At 60.3% G+C, this 23206-nt stretch overlaps 1 protein-coding gene across 5 annotated transcripts in view; it reads left to right on the top strand.

The window, feature by feature from the left end:
- Positions 1 to 23206, top strand: part of Bahcc1 (BAH domain and coiled-coil containing 1) — a 61149-nt gene continuing 37943 nt past the window's right edge. For 4 of the 5 annotated variants that reach the window (XM_027955546.2, XM_071602972.1, XM_071602973.1 and 1 more), the window contains exons 1-2: positions 1 to 165; positions 4055 to 4452. In XM_027955546.2, the coding sequence (XP_027811347.2) occupies positions 4275 to 4452 (178 nt within the window). In that variant the 5' untranslated portion in view covers positions 1 to 165; positions 4055 to 4274. Of the gene's footprint in view, positions 166 to 3821; positions 3842 to 4054; positions 4453 to 23206 lie in introns of those variants that run through there. The other variant, XM_071602971.1, reaches the window with a different exon arrangement.

A 23206-nucleotide genomic window follows, 5' to 3' on the forward strand; every position in this document is an offset into this window, starting at 1 on the left:
GTTTGAGAGCCGCTCTGGATGGGCTCGCTAGAGTCGTTGTTGTGGAAGCGGTGCATTTACAGTGCAACAGTCAGCACATTGAAAATACCAATAGGAATACAAAACAAAGTCACATTTACTGATTTAATTGTATTGCATTCAATTGTATCCAGGAAACAGCCTCCAGTAAGTAACTGAAATTGCTTTCATTTTTTTTGTTTTTGTATTTTTATTATTTTATTTTTTATTTTGGCTTTGGGGATTTACATTTTTGGCAAGATAAATTCAGGATTGTGATGTTAAGAAATATTATTATATTTTCCCTTTTTTAAAAAATCCGTTATAATATTGAGAAGGCTTTTTTCCTAAAAGATGGACTTATATATGAGTGCTATTTTTTCCTCTGAAAAATCTTATCGATCGGTTTAAAATTCCCCCCGTGATGCGTCCTTGCTTTGCTCTGAGCGCTTGTTGTCTCGATCGACATCCAGCATTAAAAATAAATAATCGAGACAGGACAGGAACCGCCAGGTTGTGTCTGCCGAGCGCCCCGCGGGTGGCTGCGGGTAGACACTCAGCAAGCGCCTAGCTCTGGAGGAACCACGAGCAACCCCAATTATTTGCTCTTGCATCTTACTACACTTGCCGGAGTAGTCCTATATGGGCTCCGCCCGGTTGCTCCGCGGCACAAGGAACTGGCCGGCTCGTGGCGGCCACCGCTGCTGTTCAGAGGGGCTTTCCCGGCTGCAGCAAGGGGCTGAGGAGGGGAGATTTTCGGGTTTCACTTTCAAAAGCCTAATTCATTTCAGAAAAAAAAAAAAAAAATTCCCGGGAGGAGTGGGGGTAGAGGATGGGCACTAGAACAGCCGGACGTTTTTACTGCATGCGTTCCGGGCAGCGCGCGGGCTTGGACTACGAGTCGCGTGGCTGGGTCCACGGGCCGGTGCGTCCCCGGGCGCGGGGATCCGACGCGACCCCAACTCTCACTCGTCTCCCGAGGGGGTGGGCGCGGCCGTTTCGCAGGGAGCGGGTTTTGTAGCACCGCCCGAACACGGTGCGCTCCTGGTGCCGGCCTGGCCTGCAGGCCCCAGGGCGCTCGCTGGCGCGAGGGAGATGGGTTCTGAGCTAGGCAGACCGGCCCAAGCCCTGATCCCCAGCAGGCGGCCAAAGCAAGAGCGGGTTTTTAGATGCACAGTTGAAAACAAAGCAAACCTGAAGAAACCCGGGATCCTGAAGCGCGGGAGACAAGCGTCAGGCCGCGGGAAGAGGGGAACCAAGGCTCCGGAGGTCACGCCCTGCCACCCTGGGGAGGTGTACCGAGGTTCCGTTCTTTCCGAAATGCCCTCGTCAGCGATTCTCTGGGAGGAGCGGGGGCCCTCTGCATACTACCGCTTTCGCTGGGTTTTCTGCTTGATCCAACCCTACCTGGGGCTGCGGGCGCAGTCTTCGCGGTCCTCTGCGGCGGCCTGTCCTGAGGTTGGGCGGGGGGGTGGGTTTGGAGCTCCGGGACTCCGCGGGTGGCGGCGCCACAGTTACGGGGCCGCAGGACTCTGAGCCCTGGCCGCGATGGCTGCCAGTCCGCGTCTGGTTCCTGGCTGGCTCTGGTTCCCCAGGCTCCGCGAGCCAGTCGCTCGCAGACAAGGAGACGCGGTGCAGTCCCTCCCCGGGAGGAGGTTACACAAAGAAAAGTCTCCCCGAGTCCAGTAAGAATCGCAGCGGCACGTACCGGCGACCTAATCTGGCCCCTGTTTGCGTAAAATATCGAGCGGGTAGGTGAGAAGGCACAATCGAGTCCGCGATCCGCCCGCAGGGGGTGGAAGAATAAAATTACTGCTTCGTAGAGGAGCCCGCGTCCCGAGAATCGCGAGTAGCTTGCGTTTTCTCCACAACTTTGAAATTTCATACTGGGGGGGCACCCACAAAACAAAAGCTCAACACACACGACTCCCCAGAGGCCGCTGGAAAGCCTAGCACCTCCGCTCGCACAGCCCCCCGACCCCTCTCCGGCCCTTGTGCCTTTGAAGCCGCGGGTTCCTGACCTCCCTCCCCTTCCTTCTTTCCCTTTGTCCCTCCTGGCGCCCTCCGGGGCTCGAGAGGCGCCGACCAGGGCCAGAGCGCACAAGCCTCTTGCAGGGCCAGGACATACCCTTCTCTGACCCCGGAGCTAGCAGCCCCTCGGCCCTGCGCTCTCCGGGTCCTGGAGGCCTGGTGCTCGCTTGCGGGCCTGGGCGACAGAGAGCCGAGTTATTTGTTGGACCCGGGGAGAGTGACGATCCCTAGAGGGAAAGGAGCCCCAAACCCCTTTGTATGCAGTTTCGAGACAAAGAGAACTCTTTGTGTAGTCCCGTTTATTTACAATGCAAAAGCTCTCCGAATAAATATTAAAAAAGCTTATCAGCTGAGCAAATATGTATTCACTTAATACATTATGTTTTCGGTTATAGATTAAATCAGACACAAAATAGTCTGCAAATAAGACGTTGTAGAACTCGAAGCATAAAATACAGCAATTTAAAATGGTATTTACGAAATGGAAAACATCTTAATCGCTTTGTTGTCACGGTGGGACGGCTTATTAAAAAAAAAAAAAAAAAAAAAAAAAACACCACGAGGTTTTCTGCAAAGTTCACAACTAAAGAGTATTGAGCTTGTCCATATCCCTTCTGTTGGAGGTGATACCAAACATTAAAACAATGTGTGTTTAGGAAATAAAAAGAAATATGAGGAATGGAGAAGGGGAGAACCTTTGGTAGCATGCCCTCGGTAGTGCACACTTAACATAGCTTGCTCCGTTGCTTTACTGCCTTGTCTGAAATTGTCCCCAATTTCGCCTGGAAGTAGATGCTTCTTGGTGGGTGGGAGTGGAAGAGAAGACAGGCGAGGGTCATTTATAGTCGGCCTTGCCGAGGGTGGGGGTGGATGGACCATGGAGGTCCGGGGTCTGCGGGGACTTGAGCGTGGGTGAAGGCCGCTCTGGGCCGGGCCCATCCTCCCCAGCTGCTGGGCCGAACCCGGTGCCGTACATCCGCATCCCTGGGCCGCCGGGCCACGCGGAGACCGACCTTAGCTGGGCGATCCTGGACAGGCAGACACTGAATGGAGAAATGTTGTGGCCGATTTGGGAGGCTGAAAGAAAACAATTTCCGACTCTCAAAGCATCCCCCCAAAGCCCCCAATCCGCAGAGGAAGATCCTGGGCGAATTTGATTGGGGGGCGGGGTGATTGTTCCAGCCTCGCCAGGAAGCTCCCGGCTCGGGGACAGCAGGCCGGGCACTGCGGCGCGGCGGCCCAGGTGATGCGGGAGCCCGCGGCTCCGGGGAGCTGGCTTGGGATCCTGGCACGGTGTCGGGGGGCGGGGGCCGTCCCGTTGGGCTAGGGGGGCGACAGATTCAAAAGAACGGACTGAAAGACGCATGGGGGGATGGGAGAGGGGAGAAAAGGAAGATTATTAAAAAAAAAAAACTCTTGAGTTACAATCAATAAAATTACTCGCTTAATTAGCATGGTTATTCGGTTAAGCGGAATGCAGTAAAAGCTGGACCTCGGAATGATGGGAGAGAGGAAAAATGAGAGCTTGGACCCCAGGCCTTTTCCTCCGAGACACCTTTGGGCAGCGGGGGAGGGGAGAGGGTGTGCGAGTGTGTGTGTGTGTGTGTGTGTGTGTGTGCGCGCGTGTGTGTGTGAGTGCGCGCGCGAGTGTGCGTGATGGCTTCGCAGATTTGGGTTTTTATCACCCAGTGGAGCCAGCAGCCTCTTCAACACGGCGCCCTAGCCGCAGGGAAGCGCGGGGACGCGAAGGGGAAGTGGCGCGCAGCGCGGCCGGGTTGCCCCTGGCTCCTCCAGGCCAAACGTGGTCGGGATGGTGCGTGTATGCGCGGGGACCCTGGCGCTGGGCGGCCCGGGTGGCCCGGCGCGCGCGCGTGTGCGGCAGAAGAGACGCGCGGAGCGCTCGGGTCCCCCGCCGCCGGGCCTGGCCACCGCTCCGGCCAGGGCGGGGGGAGGGAGACGGGTGGGGCGGGGACCCCCGCGCGAGCCGAGCCCCCGATTCACCAAGTCTCTCTGTTTGCCTTCACAGACCATGGACCTGCACGGCGGCCGCCAGCTCGATGTGCGGCCGCCAGCCGAGAAGCCCAGTCCGCCCGCGTGCTGACGGGCCCCGCTGCCCCTGCCGCCGGTGACCCCAGACGCCTCCTCCGCGCCGCCCGCGCGCCACCCGCGCGCCGAGCCGCCCCCGGGCCCCGGCCGCGCTGCTCCCGGGAGGCAGCAGCGGGTCGGGGCCGGGGCCCGGGCCCGGCATGGATGGCCGCGACTTCGCGCCGCCGCCTCATCTGCTTTCAGAGCGCGGGAGCCTGGGCCACCGCAGCGCCGCCGCCGCCGCGCGTCTCGCCCCGGCCGGGCCCGCCACTCAGCCCCCCGCGCATTTCCAGCCCGGGAAGTACTTCCCATCGCCGCTGCCCATGGCTTCACACACAGGTCAGTGTCCCGTCTGGGCGGGTGCGGGACGGAAGGCTCAGCGGGAGTGGGATCGTTCGAGTTCGAGAGTCGAATGGGTGTCCGCCCCTCCGCTCCTCCGAGCAGCTCGCGAAGCTTTGGTTTCATTTCCCTGCCCTCCGCCGAGAGGGCCACGAGTCCGGCTAGTCCAGGAGCCGGGTCCTCAGTTTACAGCGTCCTTTCCCGGGGTCTCCCCCGGGGTCTCCGAGAGAGGGCAGCCCGCTAGCCCGATAAAAATAAAGCCTTCCGCTTCTGGGCACCCTCCCCCACCCCTTCCTGCACAACTAAATTCCGCGGAAACCTCTTTTCTGCATTCTGCATTCACCTCCTTGGGACGCTCTGGGCCTGGGACAGCGAGGAGCTTTCTGCGGAACAAAACGGCTGTGTAGCTGGGGGAGGGGGCCTGGGCGCGCCTGGCCCGCGGATTAGGGCGGTGTGCGCGGGGCGAGCGCTAATGGGGACTGCTGGTGTAAGACGATCAAATCCTGTTTCTATATAAAGCCTTGAAGTGTCAGGGCGAGAATGGGTTTGCAGGGGATGCATTTGCTTTAACAAGTGCCTCTGGTATCCCGCTAAAGCCGGACAAAGCGTGGCCAGAGTGCGGCCAGCCGAGCAGCCCGCGCCCGTGGAGGGCAGCGCCGCGCCGCGCTACGCTGGGGATTTCGGTGCAGGCGAGTGCGCGCGGCGAGTTTGCGCCAAGAGGACAGAACCTAGGGCGGCACTGGTGGAGCCGGGCCGGGCGTCCACGCTTCTGTCCCTTGCCAGAGCCCACAGGCCTTTGGAGTCCCAGGGTCGCCGATATTAACGACCAGGGGAAGGGCGTTGGAGCTCCGCGCCCCACTCCACGGAGGTCACTGGCCCTCTCCTGCGGAGTTTGTGGAAGTGCTAGGGGCTGCTTGGGGGACACTCAGGGTCACCACACAGGGAGGCTTGCTTTTGTTTACAGTTTGTTCTAAACATCAGAAATGTTGTTTGCTGATTTAAAAAAAAATTGGCAGTAACAGTTATTATTGTAGCTTGATGAACTGTGAATACTAATAAAATTATATCTGCTTTAATGGGATTACAATTAGTGTGTGGATTAAAACGGATGGCAGAGATGGGGCTAGAAGGGAAACGACGGAAGGGAGGGCAGTCAAAAAGCAAAACGTACATTTCCTTAAAAAAAAAAAAAATCTCGAAATTGCTTAATTACTAACGGGCTTCCAGCATTAACAGCCAGAGGATATTCAAAGCTGCGGGCTCAGGGCTCCCTGCGGGGTCAGCCTGGCACTGGCCACTTGCTGTCCTGCTAGAGCCTTCCTCCAGGCTGCCCTTTTCTCTCCTTTCTCTCCTTTCTTTCTCTCCCTTTTCCTTCCTCTAGATTTATAACTGGAAAGAGAAAAAGGACTAGCCTGAGCAATCGGTGATTTAAAAATACCTCCCTGCTGTCCCTGTGGTTACTAAGTATCTCTTCCTGCCCCTGTGCTGAGATACTGTCCACCCAGCTCAGGCCCCACTGGGGCAGCTAGAGAGGGGATTGTGGTGAAGGCAAGGACAGTTCCCCAGCTTTCCTACCAGCCCCTGCTTCTGGCTGCAGGCTGTGGCCCCAGCTGGGGGGTGGGGAGGCTGAACCTTGTGGATGGGGGATGGGAAGGGAGCATTTGCCCTCCCCCCTCCAATATGCAGTGCCCTCTAGCCTGGCAGGTCACAGTACCAGAGAGGACAGGCCCCTGACACCAAGGCTTTCATAGCAGTGCCCAGGTCAGTCCGGGCCATGAAGCCTGGGGAGACCAGGCTACTCCCTGTTTCCCATCACTTCAGGTCACTGCTGCTTCCTGACCCCATCTACCAACCCACAGCCTGGCCAGCTCCTGGTCAGCCGCCATTTCCCCTTCCTGCCCTTATTTCCAGACCTAGGCAACACCCAGTCAGGTGGGAGTGTGGTGGGGTGGCCTGGACCTTTGTCTTGCTCATTCTAAGTTTAACCACGTGGTTCTTGGAGTGCAGGCTGCAGAGGGTTGTGAGAGATTGCACTGGGCCTGCTGGCCTGTGTCCTGCGTTGCCTGTTGCCATGGCTTGACCCCAAACCCTTCCTGCGTCCCCCTTGCACAGGGGGGTGGGGGGGGAGCCCTAGAGGGCGCTGGAGGTCTCTCAGGGCTTCCTTTTTAGGGGCTAGAGGGCCACATGTCCGCTGTTCCTGGAGGCCCAGTTTCCACTCCTTTGGGGACTGGAGGGACCAATTGTGCTTGGAGATGTCCGACCTGTTTGTGGTGGGAAGCCTGGCTGTGCAGCGTGCAGCCGAACTCGCAATCGCCGAGAGCCCGGATATGGTGCTGGTTTAAACATTTCGATACTTGTATTTTTAGAAAAGGAGTTACACTCGGGATCCCTTTGCTTTACTCTTCATCTACATAGGATCTAGGAGGGGAAAAAAATGTGTAATGAAGTTACACAATTTGTTTTTACATCTCATGTGTGGATTTCCAAATGGCCAGTTTGGTGGACTTTCTTCCGCTTCCTTGGGTGGCCCCGTTCTGCAGGCCAGGGATGCAGCAGCCCAGCCCGCTCTCCCTGCACCAGCCGAACAGGAAGATGAAACATGCTGGGGAAGTGTGCCCAGCTCCCCCTGGCAGAGAGTTCAGCCATCAGGGACGCAGGCCCTGCCTCCGCTGGTCTGCCTTCCCCCCTGCCTGGCCTGGCAGGGCCACGCAGGCTGGACTGAGGGTCTCCCCGGCTGGCTACCTTCCTCCCTTCCCACTCAGCACTTTCACATTGTCAGCCTGCGGGACTCCAGGGGGACACTGGGCTGTTGGGCTCCTTCCCTTGTTTTTCCAAACATGAAAGTGCTGGTGGCTTTACCCTCAGGCTGTAGGGTTTTATGGTAAAATGCTGTTCCAGTCACCTTGTCACCAAGAGTGCAATTAAAATGTTTGGAACCATTATTTTTAGTGCAGTGTTAGATTTTGTCTCTAATACAGATGGTCCGGAGGCAAAGCTGTGAAGTGGGGGGAGGGGGGCAAAACAAGGGTAGGGGAGTCAACAAAATCCAACCCAAGATTTCTCAACGGTTACTGCCTGCAGCAATTGGGGACCTCGCCTTTGCGCAGAGGGCAGCCCAGGCCCAGGGAGAAACCCAGAGAGCCCGATTTTGCCCTGCCCCTCCCCCTTAAAGCACGGTAGGCTCAGGTCCTGTCCTCCCAACATCCCCCTTGCCGGGGACTCTGGCATTGGGCTATTTCACATCTTAGTATGAATAATCTTGGATTCCCCTCCTGCCCCTCTCTTGTCTTTGGGGTGTGAATTGCCCAGGCCTGGACAGCCAGGTGCCCTGGGCTGGGGTTGCTCCCCGGGAGCTGCAACCCTCTTCCTGCTAAAAGTGCTTCAGGTGACCCGCCTGGAAATTAAATAAATAAAATCAAAACCACCAAAAACCCTGCCTCGCCCGTAGAGAAAAAAGATAATTTCCTAGTGTGAAAAGACCCCATCAAAGGTTCCCCCTTCCTCATCACGTGGGGTGTTTTTTTTTTTTTGGGTAAAGAAAAAAATACATTTTCGTAAATACCTCATTAACTCTATGACACGATGGAGTGTCTCTGCGGCAGTTACCAACATTAAGTAGGTGTGAAAAGAGCTACTTTCTGAAGCCTCTACCCACCCTGCTCCATCAGTGACAGAGCTAGACAGCAAAGCTGCCACCCTGCCCAGCGGAGCCGCGGGGCTCCGGGAATCTGGCAGCTGAGGACAGGGCCGGCTGCGGTGGCCGCGCCCACCCCGCTGCAGCCGTTTTTGGAATGTGGGTTTTTTCTCCGTGGGGCTGTGCTGCCACCATGTCTGATTATTCCTATAAGGACACCAGGGTGTTCTATAGGAATATCCAGGTCATGTGAGCAATAGAGTGAGTTAGGGAGGGGGGCAGGGAGTAGCACTGACACACAGCACCTCTCCCCGAACACATGCACCCCCAAACACTCCCCGGTTATTCTTAGAAATCCCCCTCTTCTCCCTGCGAGACAGGGTTCAGCAGCCCGCACAGACAGGACAAAACGCATCGGAGGTTGTTAGAATAACATGGATGAGGCTAAAAATACCCTTCAGAAACACACATAAAAAAGCCAAATCCAACAACAGAACGAGCTAAAAATATTCCAGGCTTTGGCAAAGAGCACAGAGTTAAATAAATTATACAAGAGCCATTCATGGGAGCAAGTTGACTTTCTCTCTTACGGGAACTTGGTTCAAGCTAATAAAAATAATAATTTACTAGCCACTGAGCTTTGCATGAGTTTAAATTTAATTGGTGGGGCTTCTGGCGTTTGTCACTTCTTGGCGATTAGTGGGCTTGCCCTGGCCCAGGGCAGGGTGGGGAGGGGGTGCCGAGGACAGGGTCCCCGGCTGCGGGGGCATCCTCCCTTGAGGAACAGAGCCCAGTGCTAGGGCAGGATGCCCCGGAGGCCAGAAGAAGAGGAAGACTGCTAGGGGTTCATCGGGAAGACAGAGAAGGAACAAGCAAGGTGCAGCTATTTTAATTTGATAAATGATGGTACACCTTTAAGAGTGTGTTTTAACAATCAAGATACACTCCAGCAAGTTGATAGGATGTTCGCTGTCAACTTACATATGTCATCAGAGCAGGCTGTGAGCGTAAATAATGGGCAAGCACTCAGGATGCGCCGCAGCCTCTCCTGGAGGCCCAGGCTAGCAGGTAGCACCCAGTCTGTGGGCACCCTCTCCTGTCATGCCCCCCACTCACTCTCTCTCTCTCTCTGTGTCCGCAGCCAGAGGAGAACAGGAATGAGGGACTCTGGATGCTTCTTTCACCTTGGGCAATTTGGTCAGGGTCCCTCCTCCCTGGGGAGTTCCCAGGTCTCACTATCAAAATAAGAGCTTCAGGACTTCTTGTTCAGAAAAACCACTGTGGGTATTATCTGAGGCTAGAATCAGGCAGCAGATGTTTAAATGCAGCTTTTCCCAGGAATTTTAAACTTCCACTCTTTAAGTTGGGGTCAGGGTAGTCCCCTTTGCTCTCTCCAGTTCCTGGGCTGTTCCCTAACTAAATATTCTGGCACGTCTCTGCTGGCCCTCCTAACTCCCTAAGGACTACATTTCCCAGCATGCTTTGGTCTAACTCCAGGGTTCAAGGCTGGGACCTTCCATGCCCTGGCTATGGGAATTCCCAAGCACAGATAGAATTCGGCCAGTGCCACTGGGAATAAGTGCTTTCCGGGCAGGCAGGCGAAAGGGACCTTGGTTGTTATCCCTAGAGCCCCCTTGCCCTTTCCCCTCGGAGGCCTCTGGGCCCCACCTGGCTTCCTTCCTACCGTAAACATGGGAATATAGTCCCCCTGGACTGAGAGCTGCCCCCGACCCCATGTCCTGGACGCTGTGGCAGCTGCTGCTTGCTTGTCTCTCACCCCTGAGCTCAGTCTGTGACGGGCTCACCCTGGGAACAGGGTGAGGGAACTGTCATGGAAGGGGTGCAGGGGCTCTACTTGGTGGCAGAGGACCGTCCCTGGTGAGGCATTTCCCCGCCTTGCACGCGCCTCACACACCTAATATCTTCAAACAAAGTAGCTACCTGTTTTACTACCAGCATCCCCCAAATGAGGCGGAGATTTCCAAAGAAGCCGTCCCCAGGACAGGCAGCCTCAGGCCCCTCTGGAGGCTGGCCAGCTGCTCCTCACCTGTCAGAGGAGGTTCTGAAACCCTCAGCTCCTGGGCAGCCTCCTGCCCAGTGCACTCCTTGGAGGCCCAGAAGGTCTCTCTCCTTGCTTTGCAGACACACTGCGAAGGGCTTCTGTGTGCCCTGTCTGAGGCAAGAGGATGGCTTGCTCTGCTGGGCGTCCCGCCCGCCGCCCGCCGGCAGGGAGCAGCCCCCCTGGGTTCACTCTTCCCCATTAACCTCTGGGACCTCATTTCCCCCCACCACAGACACAGTGCAACAAGCAAAATGACAAAAATCACAACCAGTGTGCAATGTCTGGGAAGTGGACCAGCAGCCGGGCTGCGCTGGGAAGGGCCCGGCTGGGGCCCCGGGCGTGGGGCGGTGCTCGGCTTTGGCTCCGTTGCTCTGCCTGCTGACGTTTTTATGGGATAATATACCGTTTAGACCACGCAGGCCTATTTGTCAGTGGGCTGCCCCTGTTTGTCGTAATATATAATATCACTGCCGCCCGTGGCCCTGCGAGCAGCTGCCACAGCAGGCTCTGGGGACAGGTGGGTGCCGGGTGGGATCAGGAGAGGTGGTGGTCCGCGTGGGGCAGGGGGCGCCAGGCCCTGGTTACCAGGTCCGCACCGGGTCTGCGGTGGGCCTCAGCCTGGCAGGAAGGCGTGCAGCCCCCAACCTGGGAGCCAGCGGGCAGCATGGCAGGCTGTGGCTGCAGCTGTCCCTGTGATTAGGTTCCAGATCGGACCAGCCACCAGCCCTTGTCTTCATTCCGACCTAGGGGAGCAGACAGGTGGGCTGGGCCCTCCCCCAACAAAGCCTCCACTGTCTTTGCAAGAAGAGGCCGTGAGGCCCGCGGGGCATTGCGGCTTCCCCTGGGCCGGCTGCAGGCTGGAGCAGCCCACCCTCACTCAGTGCAGGGACTTGGTTTCCTAAGGGAAAATTCCAGAAATGAGGGAGGGCAGCAGACAGTAGCCGGGCCTCCCATGGAGGCCCCGGGCAGCTGCTGGGTCTGAGGCAGAGGGTGACCTGGGGAGCAGTGCTTTCGTGGGGTCCCCTGCCCTGCCAATCAAGAATCCTTAGCATATTCAATAGGAAGCACACTGCCTGCCATCGTCCCCTGGAAAAGCCTGGTCCTGCTTGGACCTCCTTCCCACCTGTCCTTCCTTGGTGTCCAGGGCTGGCTTTCCCTGTCCTTCTGCCAGCGGGTCCAGGGAAGGAGCAGCATGGCCCCTCCACCCAGAGCCAGACAAGACTGAGCCCTTTGGTCTGCATGCTGGGAGCAGAGCTGGACGAGGTGGGGGTGAGTGGGTTCAGGACCGAAGAGGGCAGGCCAAGGAGGACAGCTGGGGACAAGAAAAGCAAGGAACAAGCTCTGGGTGGGGAACCATGGCAGGGGTGGGGAAGGGGCCATGCTGCAGATGGCCACACTGCATCCCCTTGATGGAGCAAAGGCACACCTGCAGACCTTGACCCCGACGTCCCAGCATCCCTGGCCGTCACCACCCCTGTCACAGCCAGCAGTGAGCTGCGGGAGCTCACATGTGCTCACAGTGACAGAGATGGCCGTCCATGGCTGCCCGCTCACGTGCAGGCTCACCCTTGTGCTGGCTCCCATGGCCCAGGGGGACCCACGTTCCCCCAGCCCTGGCAGAGCCAGGCTGTCCAGAGCCAGGGAGGGGCCTGTTCCTCCAGGTCTTCCTCATCACCGCTCTGCCCTTGGCTCCTGGTGCCTGCTGGAGGGAGTGGAGCTGTGGGCCCTCAGTGACCATCTAGGGCAAGGCCCAGGACCTCCGCCGGGCCGACAGGCTGCCCGCCCCCACAGTGTGCCTTGGACTCCCCCATCCCTAGTGACCTCTGAGATGTCCTGTGTCACGTCCAGACCAAACACTTTGGGTGAGCCGTCCCCCACCAGGTGCCTGGCCAGCTTCCCACCCTAGCTAGCCTGCACCCTCCCCAGGCCCTGCCACTGACGCAGAGTCCCCCCACCCCACCCAGCACTGGGCTCTGCTTCCCTCCCCCTGCTCCTCAACCCTGGTCCCCTGCCCCAAACCTCAGCTCTCATGTCATGGCCCTTGCTACTGGCCACTGTCTGCCACCCTGTCCTTTTCTTTCTGTTGTCCTTGAAAGATCCACACTCTTAGCCACCCTACTCCTTCTATCACATGCCCACCCACCTATGTTCCCACCTCATCTGTCCCCAGACACTTTCTCTGTCCCCTGGCCCTGCCCAGAATTCTGATCCACAGTGGGTCCAGGGGTCTGGGGGCACATTGTTTTGAGCCCTCAGGTGATGCTGACGCAGGTGGAACACAACAGCTGGGCTGCGCTGGGAAGGGTCGGGCTGGGGCCCTGGGCATGGGGCCCAGGCCTCAGGCCTCCTGACCCTGAACGCATCCCACCCCCCCCCACCGTCCACATGGCCACCTCTCTACCCTCATGTCTGATGTCCACTGGAGCTTTCCTGGGAAGCACAACCTCCTGGGCCTGCCCTCCTCCTGCCTCCCTCCTGACCCCTGACCCCTACTGCCTATACAGGACTGTCTCGTGAGGTCTTGCAGGGGCCACTGACCAGTCAGCCTGACCAGGGTGCTTAGACCCGTGCCCTTCCCCCACATCGGGCCAACTTTCCTGTGGAGTGGCTGGGTCCTGAGTCTGGACTGTCTGAGTCCTGACCTTTCATAGCTCCCAGGGCTGGGCCACACCATTGGCTGGGCTCCCTCTGCCCCAAGCCACCAAGGGCCACAGGCAGAGAACCTACAGGTGAGGCCTGTTTGGTTTTTCCTCTACTGAAAAAGAGGAAGATGAACGATCAGCCAGGGAACCTGAGTTAGAGGAGAAGGGGGGCCACCACCAGGCTCTGAATTGGAGCCTGATGCGGTCCTTTCATTGAAGATGGAGGTGCCTGCCCCCACCATGGCGTGGGGAGCCCCACCCGGGCATCCTCTGCTGGTCTTCCCCAGGCAGGGGGCTGAGCCAGCACCCCCTCGTCCTCAGAACCCTTCAGTTGTCTGCACAGGTCACATGCTACTTTAAGAGGTGTGGGAGCAGGTTGTGGGGTGCTGGAGATGGGGTGCAGCCAGCCCAGAGGCCCAAGCTGGAAAGCCAGAAGGGACTGTTCCTGGAGAGACACTGCCCCACCCCGCTGCTGGACTGCCCCTGGTGGGGTGGCCAGGACCGTGTCTGTCCATCTCATGCTGGGGCTCCAGTGGGAGCGGGCACCTAGGATCAGGGACAAAAGCCAGGGACTTCATCTGGGCCACAGGGTGCCGGCAGGTGAGGAGGGGCCCTGGGAGAGAGCAGTCCCTCCTGGAGTGGTCGGGGGTGTCTGCAGAGGTCTGGCCGACAAGGGGCCAAGTGTGCATCTGCTGTGCTTGACCAACAGGGGACCGTGAGAACGCAGGACGAAGGGTCCAGGTCTGGGTACTCGCCCTCCCTGCCCCCTGACATCGCCACGTGCTGGCCACCACCTCAAGCGCTCGCCAGCCTGAAGAGGGCTGTGCCAGCCGTGAGCCGCGGTGACATCAGATCCATGTCACCAGGCTGCAGTGCCACCACCTCAGGCCCTGCACACTGCATGGCCGTGCTTTGTAGACCTGTGTCTGTCTCCTGCAGGCCGGGGCTTACTGCACAGCGCCTGGTGGTCAGTGTGGTGGCCTCTCCCCAGGACTTGGTCTTCCTCCTGCCAGAGGCCTTTGTGGGACCTCAGACACGGATCTAGCGGTGCTTGCCCCTTGTGGGCACTGCTGGCCTTCCCTGCCACGGGATCTGATCCAAGAGCCCACGTGAGCTGGCTGGACCCACACAGGTAGCCTGGGCACCCCCTTGACCCTGTGTCACTCCGAGGAGCTAGAGGGGACCCTCTTTTTGGTGTCTGTCTCCAGGCGCTGAGGCTTTGGAACCTGCTGTGACCACAGAACTGGGAAACTTGAGTGCAGAGGTCGAGCCTCCTCACCCCCCTCTGTCCTCGCTCCTCCTGAGCCATGCAATGGCAGAGGGGCCCTGGCCCTGCTCTGGGGTGGGGTCAGCCTACACTCCTAGAGCCCCTGGCAGTGCAGTTGAAGGGGGCTGTCAGGGACACCAGCAGATGGCCTGGGGTAGGTCCCCAGGGCAGGAGGGCGGGGCTGCCTGTGTCCCCTGGGGAAAGGGAGACTGTGAGTCAGACCTGGCTCCTCTGCGTCCTGGGGCAGATGCGGCCCTGCCCCTCCCTGCTGCAGCTGAGGGTCTGCTCATGGTGGGGGTGCCCCAAAGGGCCTGAGGGAGCAGCACCCAGACCCTGCCCCTCCAGGCAGCAGGGCTCAGAGCTGTGGTCAGCCCTGGCCACTGAGAGTGAGGCATGGGGAGGACTAGTGGGCTCGAGGACCCTGGGAAGGACCTGGACTCTGGATGGCAGGGTCATGTCTGGGGCTGGCTCCTTCCTCAGCAGCGGAGGCAGAGGATCCTGACCAAAGCAGGGAGGCAGGGGCTCTGAGGTCTGAGGGTGGGTCGGCTGCCCACCTTCCTTCCCCCTTCCTCTCCTCTGCCTGCACCGTGGAGCCATGGTGCTGGTGGCCTGGGTGGTGGCTGGTGGGGGATATGTCCCCCTGCGAGGCCCCCCCACCTCAGCCCTCCGGCAGTGGCCTTCCAGTCCGCCCTGTTGGCTCTAAGCAGGTCCTGCCCGTCATCCCCAGAGCTTGGGCTGGTCTCCACCCCCAGCTCATCTCCGTGAGGTCCTACCCACGAGCTCCTCACAGCCCTGCCCCTCCAGGAATGGGTCACTCTTCCCTTTTAGCTTTCCCTGTTCCTGTCCCTGTGCCCACGGCGGGTCCTGATCAAGAAGGCATTTGCACTTAGCCTGACGTGGCCCAGGTCACTTTGTCCCCCAGTCCAGCAGGTCTGGGCAGGTAGGAGGTGGAGCTGGGCCCCAAGTGTGGGCACGGTGAGGCTTAGGAGCAGTGAGAGCAGACCCCTCTGTCCCTGGCCGGTGAGCCAGCCCTGGGCGCATGGCCGCCTTGCCCTGTGCGGGAAGGAGAAGCCAGACTCCACGGCCCCTCCATCTGCGGCTCTGCTCTGCTCTGCACCACGGCCACCTCAGGCCAGCAGGGCACCCCATGGGCAGTTTGCCTGGAAGCCAGTCCCCTTTTTGAGACTTGTTGCGTCCCTTTGGGTATCCTAAAAATAAGCTTTTAATTGGCTTTAAATTAATATTAAAATTAAATCTAAATTGAATTGTAATGCATCTTCAGGCCAACCCTGAGAAATCCCCCCGTCCACGTGCACACAGCTGAAACCACAGAAAACCGGAAACCACACACCGGCTCCACGGCCTCCGTCCAGGTGCAGAATCATGGGGAATGCTCAGCACAAGTCCAGGCTGCCAACTGGGCCCTTAGGTGGGCAATGGACCAGGGAGCGCTCCTCTGAGCGTTAGCTCCTTTGAGGTTAACTGTCGGGTACCCCCAGATGCCTAGACGGGGAGGTGCCTGTGCCCTGGCAGGCGGGGGCCGCTTTTCCACACAGCCCTCAGGACTCAGGGACACTTGGGACAGCGGAGCAGGACATGGGAGGCTTCCTGCCACAATCTGCATTTCTCACTTGTGCAGAGGCAGACCATGTCCCCTGCGCCACTGTCCCCCCTCCCGCAGGACCTCCCCTTGCCTTCCCGAAGCTCCCTCTGCTCGGAGCTTGTGGTGATGCTGTAAGCCACGTGTCCGGTCTCGTCTCCTCGTGTTAGTTAGCTGGGGCCGTTTGTCAGATCTCCCCAGATTCAGCAGTGGAAACAGCAGATGCTAACTTCACAGCTTCTGTGGGTCAAGAATCTGGGACCCGTGTTGGCCGGGGCTGTGGGCATCTTGGGCATCTTCAGGTTAACTGGGGGGTCCCCGGCCGTCGTGGGCCTCAGGTCTGTGCTGGCCTTGGCGGAGACAGTGCCTGCCCACAGGGCCACTCCACAGCATGGCACGCCGGCCCAGCCTGTCTGACTCCCCTGCGGGTGGCCCCTCACTTTGCCAGTCTGTTCATGGAAGCGGGGCTGTGAAGGAGTGCATCCGGGGTGAACTGGGGGCCACCTTGCTTCTCCGTGGCTGTAACTGCCCACCCTGCCTTCTGGCTACTGGCTGGGCAGACACCCTTGGGAATCCTGTGGCCAGGCCAAGCCTGGAACTCACTGGAAACCCCCTCACTCTCCACCTCTGTCCCTTCCAGCTCAGGCCCTGGATGTGGCCAGGCTGCCCTGCATGTCCTGCCCCCCCATGTCCTCCCCTCTTCTCTTCCAAACCCTGCATCACTGCTGCCCCAGGCCTCCGTTCTGGGTGTCCCCTCCATGTGGGGCCCCCTGACACGTGCAGGGCATCCCCTGGCCCCAGGGCACTGGTGTCCACCCTCAGCCCAGCAGCATCTTACCCTCTGTGGGAGCGGGTTCCCAACTGTACCACTCGAGGGGGGAGCAAGTTGGCCCCCAAAGAGCTTGAGGATCCTTGTGACCCACTGTGAGTGGAGGGCCAGGGCTACAGGTCAGAGCACGTGGGCCACCCATGGCTTCTTCCCATCCCGGCTGGCCTAGGGCGAGGGGGTGACCCTGGCACAGTGTGGGCATTCAGAGGCTCTCTAATGAAGGAGCTGGGACTGAATTTCACTCTCTGGACAATGCTCAGGGCTTGCTCTGTGGCTTGGATGACCAGGGGGTGTGCCCTCTGGTCTGGGCAGCACTTTCTCCAGCTGTTCCGTGCCGGCTGCCTGCTCAAGTGGGGTCAGGTCCCCCAGGGTGCTCCCCCAGCCCACCTTGGGCCAGCCCAGGCTCTAGAGCAGACCCAAGGTAGCTCCGCCCCTCCCTGGGCCCGGCTTCCTGGGAATAGGAACTGCCCTGACCTGGCCGTCTGGACCAGGGTGGTCTGAGAGCCCCTGTGGGTCTGCCAACTCTCTGAAGATCGCAGGGGGGACACTTCCAGGGACCTCACTCTGCCCAGGCAGCCCCAGCCCTGAGCCCCAGGCCCCCATGTCACCCCGCCACCTGGGTGCCCCAGGCCCTCTTCCCATGTCACCCCGCCACCTGGGTGCCGCAGGCCCTCTTCCTGGGAGCCCCTCATCATGGGATGTGGCTTCCCCACCCCAGAAGTCCCCCTTACCCTGCTTAAAGGAGTTCTGAGAAACCCCTCACCCTGCCAGGAAGCCCAGGCTGTCCCACAGGGGAGCCGTGGGGCTGCGGGACGCTCAGCTCCGCTCTTTCTTTCTTTTCTGGCGCTGCAGTTTGAACCAGGGCCTCAATGCCAGGCCTGTGCTCCACCACTGAGACCCCCTCTGAAAGTGCCACCTAAGCCAGAGAGCAAGGCCCCTGGGATGTCCTTCTCCTGGGGAGACGAAGAAGGGAGTCCTGCTGTGGCCTCCCTGTGTGGCCGCGGCCACCTCTGCCTGTGTCCCTACTTGGAAGCCACTGAAGGACACTGTAGTGTCTCTGGGAGAAGGCATGCAGTCCTGGTGGCCCCAGGGGCCAAGTGGCCCCCAGCTCCCTGGCTTGGCAATGCATTCTCCTGAGAAATAAACACCGTTTGTGACAGTCGGTGACATCTTCTCCACACGGCGCTCCGGCCTTCAGTGCTCATCCTCATGCTCCGTGTGCCTGCTCGGCCGCGCCTCTCGCCGGCCCCTCCAGGACTCCAGGTGTGGGAGCACCAGAGGCTGGGCAGCTGTCCCCAGCCAGGAGTGCTGGACTCAGGCAGCCACTGCCTCAGTTTCCCTCTGGCCACCTTGCCCAGGGTGCCCCACTCCCCGGGGCACAAGGCTAACCCTAACCCTAACTTGCACCTCTGTGTTTCCGTCCCAGCCCTTCCCCCTCTCCCCTGCTCATCCCTGGGTAAGGTTCTTGCTCCCTGGGCCAGCCTGGACCCCCCTCAGGTTCCTGTTCTGCCCCTTGCGTGCACAGCTGGGTGCTGAGCGCAGGGTCCCAGGTGGTGGGGAGTTCCGGGTGGAGCTTCACTGGGAAGGGGGCCAGGCAGCACTTTTCAGGGGCAGCCAGGCTGGGTGTGAGCGTGGCATTGAGAAAGAAAGTCTGGAAGGGTGACGAGTCCCCTTGAAAGGGCAGCCCTGGAGTGTGAGTTGCTGGGTGACTGAGCCAACTGTTCGTGAAGCACTTATCTGGGAAACGAGGCCAGGACGCTGTCACTGGCAGCATGACCTGGAGTGCCCCTTCACCCCACTGGTGCTGCTCCCACTCCTCAAGGCCTGCCTATTCTGGGAGTCAGTCGTTGGTGCTGGTCCTGCTCCTGAGCTGGTGTGAGACCTCCCAGTGGCCAGGGAGCTCTCCCAGCCCAGGGTGGCAGCTGACCCCATGCTGGGAATGATGCCTACCATGAGCGCAGCAGACCCAAGCCAGAGTCTGTCCCGCGGGTCTGTGTGGGCCAGGCTGGGTGACCACCAAGGAGGCCTGGGCCAGGGGGCTGCTCTGGGGTCACGGCCCAGGTGGGTACCCCAGGTGGGGTCGGTGGGGGAGGAGCTGCTTGTGTACCCGGGGTCTGGGGCAGTGACTACCCTCAGAGCCATCACAAAGCCCAGCGCTGGCTGTGGTTGCAGTCCAGGTGCTAGGCCCGTGACCAAGGGCTGCAGGCCCCACACCTTCAGGCAGGCCAGGCCGCATGGACCTGCAAGGAGGGCACTGAGGAGGGCAGGGACCACCCCCAGGTGGCCCCTGGCCTGCACCTGTCTCCACTTTCTTAACTCCTCAGGCTGCCCAGGCTCTGGGCCCTCCACTGAGTATGGCCAACATCACCACAGTGGGCTGGGGGCGGGGGTCCGTGCGCTGTGGGTGGTCCGTCTGACAGATGGTAAGTCCTGCCCGTGCAGGAGAGCGGTGTGGGTGCCCAGAGCTGCACCAGAGCCTCCAGCCGGTCTCTGAGGGGACCTGCACTGGGCGTGTGTGAGCCCACACTTGTGTATTTGTGAGTCTGCAAGCCTGGGTGTGCCTTGTGGGGTGCACCTGTGCACACGCACACGTGTTCCTGATGCGTGTGGGACCTGGCATCTGGTTGGCATGGCCCACACCCAGCTGCTGGCCCCCCTCTGGGCAGTGGGAAGGACATTGTGTGCGCTGGCCTGTAGGGTGCTTGCCCAGGCTGTGGGGGCGGGTCGTGGGAAGGGGCTGACCCGCCCCCGCCACCTTCCCACGCCCTGCCCGTGGGGGGGGCCCACCTGCCGGCTCAGGGGAGGGAGCAAGGGACACAAGGAAGGGATGACCAAGGAAGAGAAGACAGGCGGCCCCTGTGCCCCACCTACCCACCCCAGGGACACTCTGAGTCACTCTGGAAGGTGGAGGGAGTCCAGGGCCGCCCCAGTGGGTAGCCTTGGCCCCCCTGCTCCCCTGCCCTCGCCAAAAGCTAAATTTACTCTTTTAATAAGAACCAGGCGTAGATGTGATTTTCCTTTTCTTTTATTAGTTCTGGGCAGAGGTGGTTGGCCTGTCCCCTGTCATCGTTGCCTCCAGTCATTTCCACGCTGGCTGGGCTGAGTGGCCCAGCAACCACAGGGCTTTCCTATTATGGCTGAGAGGGGCTTCCTCTGGGCCAGGGGGAGTTTGGAGGGTGCTCCTGGGATGGCGGAGGGGCTTCCCAGTGACTGCTGTGTCCTCCGCCCACCCGTGTCCCACGCCCACTGCTCCACATTCTTGGCCTCCCCACCCCCACCCCTGGTTCCCGGCCTTCCTGCCTCCCGCCTCCCTCCCTCTCCTGTTCCTCCCTCCTTGGGCTCTGCTTAGCCTCCCTCCTCCAGCCACCTGTAGGGAGCTGGGGACGGTGGCTGTGGTGGCAGCAGTGGCTCAGTGCAGCCAGATGCGGGTTGAGCACTGCTGCATGGACTGACACCTGTGGCTGTGGTGCAGACTCAGGGTGGGACTGCCCAGAGATAGAGGGTTCACAGGTCCCACCAAGCCTGCCCCTATGGGGGCCTGAGAGGGCTTTCATTCTGGGGAAGGTCCATCCTGCTTTCCATGTGGGAGGGGAGATGGGCCAGGGGCCACACGGCCAGCTCTCCAGAATACACAAGACACCAGAGGCCACTTCCTGCCCAGAGAGGTGGCTGAGAGGCAGAGCTGGGGGCTGGCCCTCAGGCAGGCAGGGCTGGGGTCTTGGCTGCAAGCTGGGGTAGACTCAGGAGGCTGGAGTCCCTCTACCACCTGTGGGCCTGGACGTGCCCCCATTGCAGGTGGACGAGGTGGGCAGGCGGGCCAGGAGCCTTGCCAGTGCTGGCCCAGCCAGTAAGGGGATTATTCTGGTGGAGGCCTGACCCTTGGGCAGTAGCTTCTTTGAGAACCTGCCCAGCCCACGTGCCCTCATGCCCAAGAGTGGAGTCAGCTCAGGCTGGCACCCATGGCCTCAGGCCCTAGCTGTGTGTCCAGCCAGAGCCTGTTGCACACCCAGACGGTGCACACTTAGAGCCATGCACACACACCTAGTCACAGACACACCCAGAGACAAGCGTGCACTCTTGAAACACACTCCATGAGAGTCCACACACAGTTCCTGCCCAGGGATGGGATTTTTAAAAAATATTTATTTTTCAGTTTTCGGCGGACCCAACATCTTTATTTTTTATTTTAGTGGTGCTGAGGACCGAACCCAGCGCCCCACGCGTGCCAGGCGAGCGCGTTACTGCTTGAGCCACATCCCCAGCCCCAAGGATGGGATTTTTTATTTGCTTTGTTTTATTTGGTGCGGGGGATTGAACCAGGGGCGCTCTACCACTGAACTACACCCTGCCCTTTTTATTTATTTATTTTTGTGACAGGGTTTCGCTAAGTTACCCAGGCTGGCTTGGAGCTTGCGATCCTCCTGCCTCAGCCTCCTGATTGGCTCAGACCAGCCCGTGCCACCCTGGCCCTGCCTACTCCTACAGCACACACTCCCCATGTGGTCTTGTGCTAGGGGGGTGTCCCTGGGCTGTATCTGGGAGTCAAGGCCCGCGCACATGCTCTCCTGGCCTGATATGTGTCACGGCCTCCCACACAGCAGCATCGTTTCCTGGTCCGAGGTGAGGGTTAGAGTGGCCCTTCCACCAGGGCCTGGCCTCATCTGTGGTCTCTCCTCCTCCTCCTGGGCAGCCAGATGGTCAGATGCCGCCCCCTGCCTCCAAGCGGGCTGGACCTAGCCTTTCCCCCTACATTCAGTGTCCAGGAGGAGGCCCCACGTGGAAGTCCTCCCTCCATCCCTTGGAATGAGAGGAATGTGGGGCAGGGCGGAGGGGTGTCTGTCCTTCCTCCTCTCCTCCTCTGCTCCCCAAGGGGCTTGGCTCTGCCCGGGAAAGGCACTTTCAGTGCCACTCATCCAGGCTGCCCACACCTGCAGTCTCTCGGGGCTCCTGGTGTCCCCTGGGAGAACAAGGGACAGCTCCCCTGGGTCTGACAGAGCTGGGTGTCCCCAGGGCCTGAACAACCTTTCAGAGAGATGGGGAGGCTGGGGGGAGAGGGGAGCCTGCGCGGGTGTGAGAGGGAAGGAGGGCGGAGCTGGCGCTGGTGGCGGGTGCAGCCACCAGACACACAGCCAGGAAGGCCCTTGCCAGCAGTCAGCTGGGCTTCCGGAAGCAACAGGAGCTCAGCGGGCCTGGGAAGGGCCTTGCTTCTCAGGAGCTGCCGCCATCTCAGTGAGCGGCGCTTTGTTTTTTTTTTTTTACAACCCATTTCACAGTTTCCAGAAAGGAGGGTGCTGTGTCAGTGGCTCACGTAGCTCAGAGCAAATGCTTGTCCTGGAGCTCTGCCCCACCCATCTGCCTGCCCTGGCTGGCGTCACCCTGCGGAGCCAGCAGCCTGGCAGAAGAGCCCCGTGGACAGGCAAAGCCCCTGCCCAGCTTGGTGGCTGGGTCCTCACAGGCCCCTGGGCAGGGCTCTGGACGACCAGTCTGACCGAGGAGGCGGCCCTGGGGGCTCTGGGCTGGCACCTGACTCCCAGGCGGGAGCCCCACCTGCACCCTCCAGCCATCCAGCATCCGTTGGCCACCTCGGCTGGGCCGGTGGGCGGGAGGAAGGCCTGGCCCCCACCAGTCCTGCGGGGCCACGTGGGGCGCCTCTGGCTCAGCTGCTGCTGCTGTGGCCACCTCCTGTGGGCAGCTGCTCCACACAGTGGGCCTCTGGTCTGGGGCCTGGCGGAAGGGTCATCGAGATTCCCGGGCTGCCCAGGGACCCCAGCCCAGCTCTGCCCTGCGGTTCTCCCAGCCCTCCTGTTGCTGGCAGTAGCCAGGGTCCAGGTGGGACTTGTGTCCCGTGCAGGTTGGCTGGCCTTGGGTCTGGGACAGCAGGGCCTCCAGGGATGGGGCTGGGCCTGAGGCGGCAGTGGCCCAAGCCCGTCAGCCGGCCCTCCCGCTTGCTGGCTTCCGGAGCCGTTCTCTCAGCCAGCCTGGCGCCCGGGCCAGGCCACCGATGTGTCCTGGGCAGAGCCGAGGTGGCTGGAGCAGGCAGCAGAGCCTGCCTCGTAACCAGGGCTGCAAGCTGGGCAGTGGGGTCACTTGGTGGGGCTGATGTGTAGCACAGATGGCTACCTCAGTGGCCTCCCCTTCTGGGGAGAGCCCCCTGTGTGACCTCTGTGATGAGTGAGGGAGAACCCAAGGCAGTGGCCCTGGACAGACTCAGTGGGCCAGGACACCTCCTGGAATAAACAGGTCCACTTAACCTGGCCCAGACCTGTGTCCTGCTCCCTTATCAGTCCTGTGGTGACGTGGGATCTGGGACCCTGGTGGCCCTGAGTCGGCAGGTCTGTGAAGCCCCCGGCAGAGGAGGTGTCGACACCGTGGGTGCCAGGTCCTGGGTCCTGGCCAAAGGGGGCTCATCCCCTCAGCCCTCTCCACTGCACAGGGCTCTGGCTGTCCCCTCCTGGACTGCGCTCTGTAGGCAAGGATTCTGCCGACAGGAAGGAGCCTTCAGCCCAGTTCCCGGCCAGAGTTGGCCCACAGCTCTGGCCCTGGCCAGGCCCCAGCGCACCAGGCTCCCAGGCAGCCCCTGCACCCGCTCTGTATGGGGTGGGCCACTGATCAGGAGGAGGGGGCTGGGGAGGTGGCAGCCCATGGCCCTGCTGGTTGGGCATGCTGCCACCACCCAAGTTCTTAGAGCTAGAAGTGACAATACGGGTGCAGATGCCCTGT

This window comes from Marmota flaviventris, chromosome 17 (genome assembly GCF_047511675.1).
Source record: "Marmota flaviventris isolate mMarFla1 chromosome 17, mMarFla1.hap1, whole genome shotgun sequence".
In the NCBI taxonomy this organism is placed as follows: Eukaryota; Metazoa; Chordata; class Mammalia; order Rodentia; family Sciuridae; genus Marmota; species Marmota flaviventris.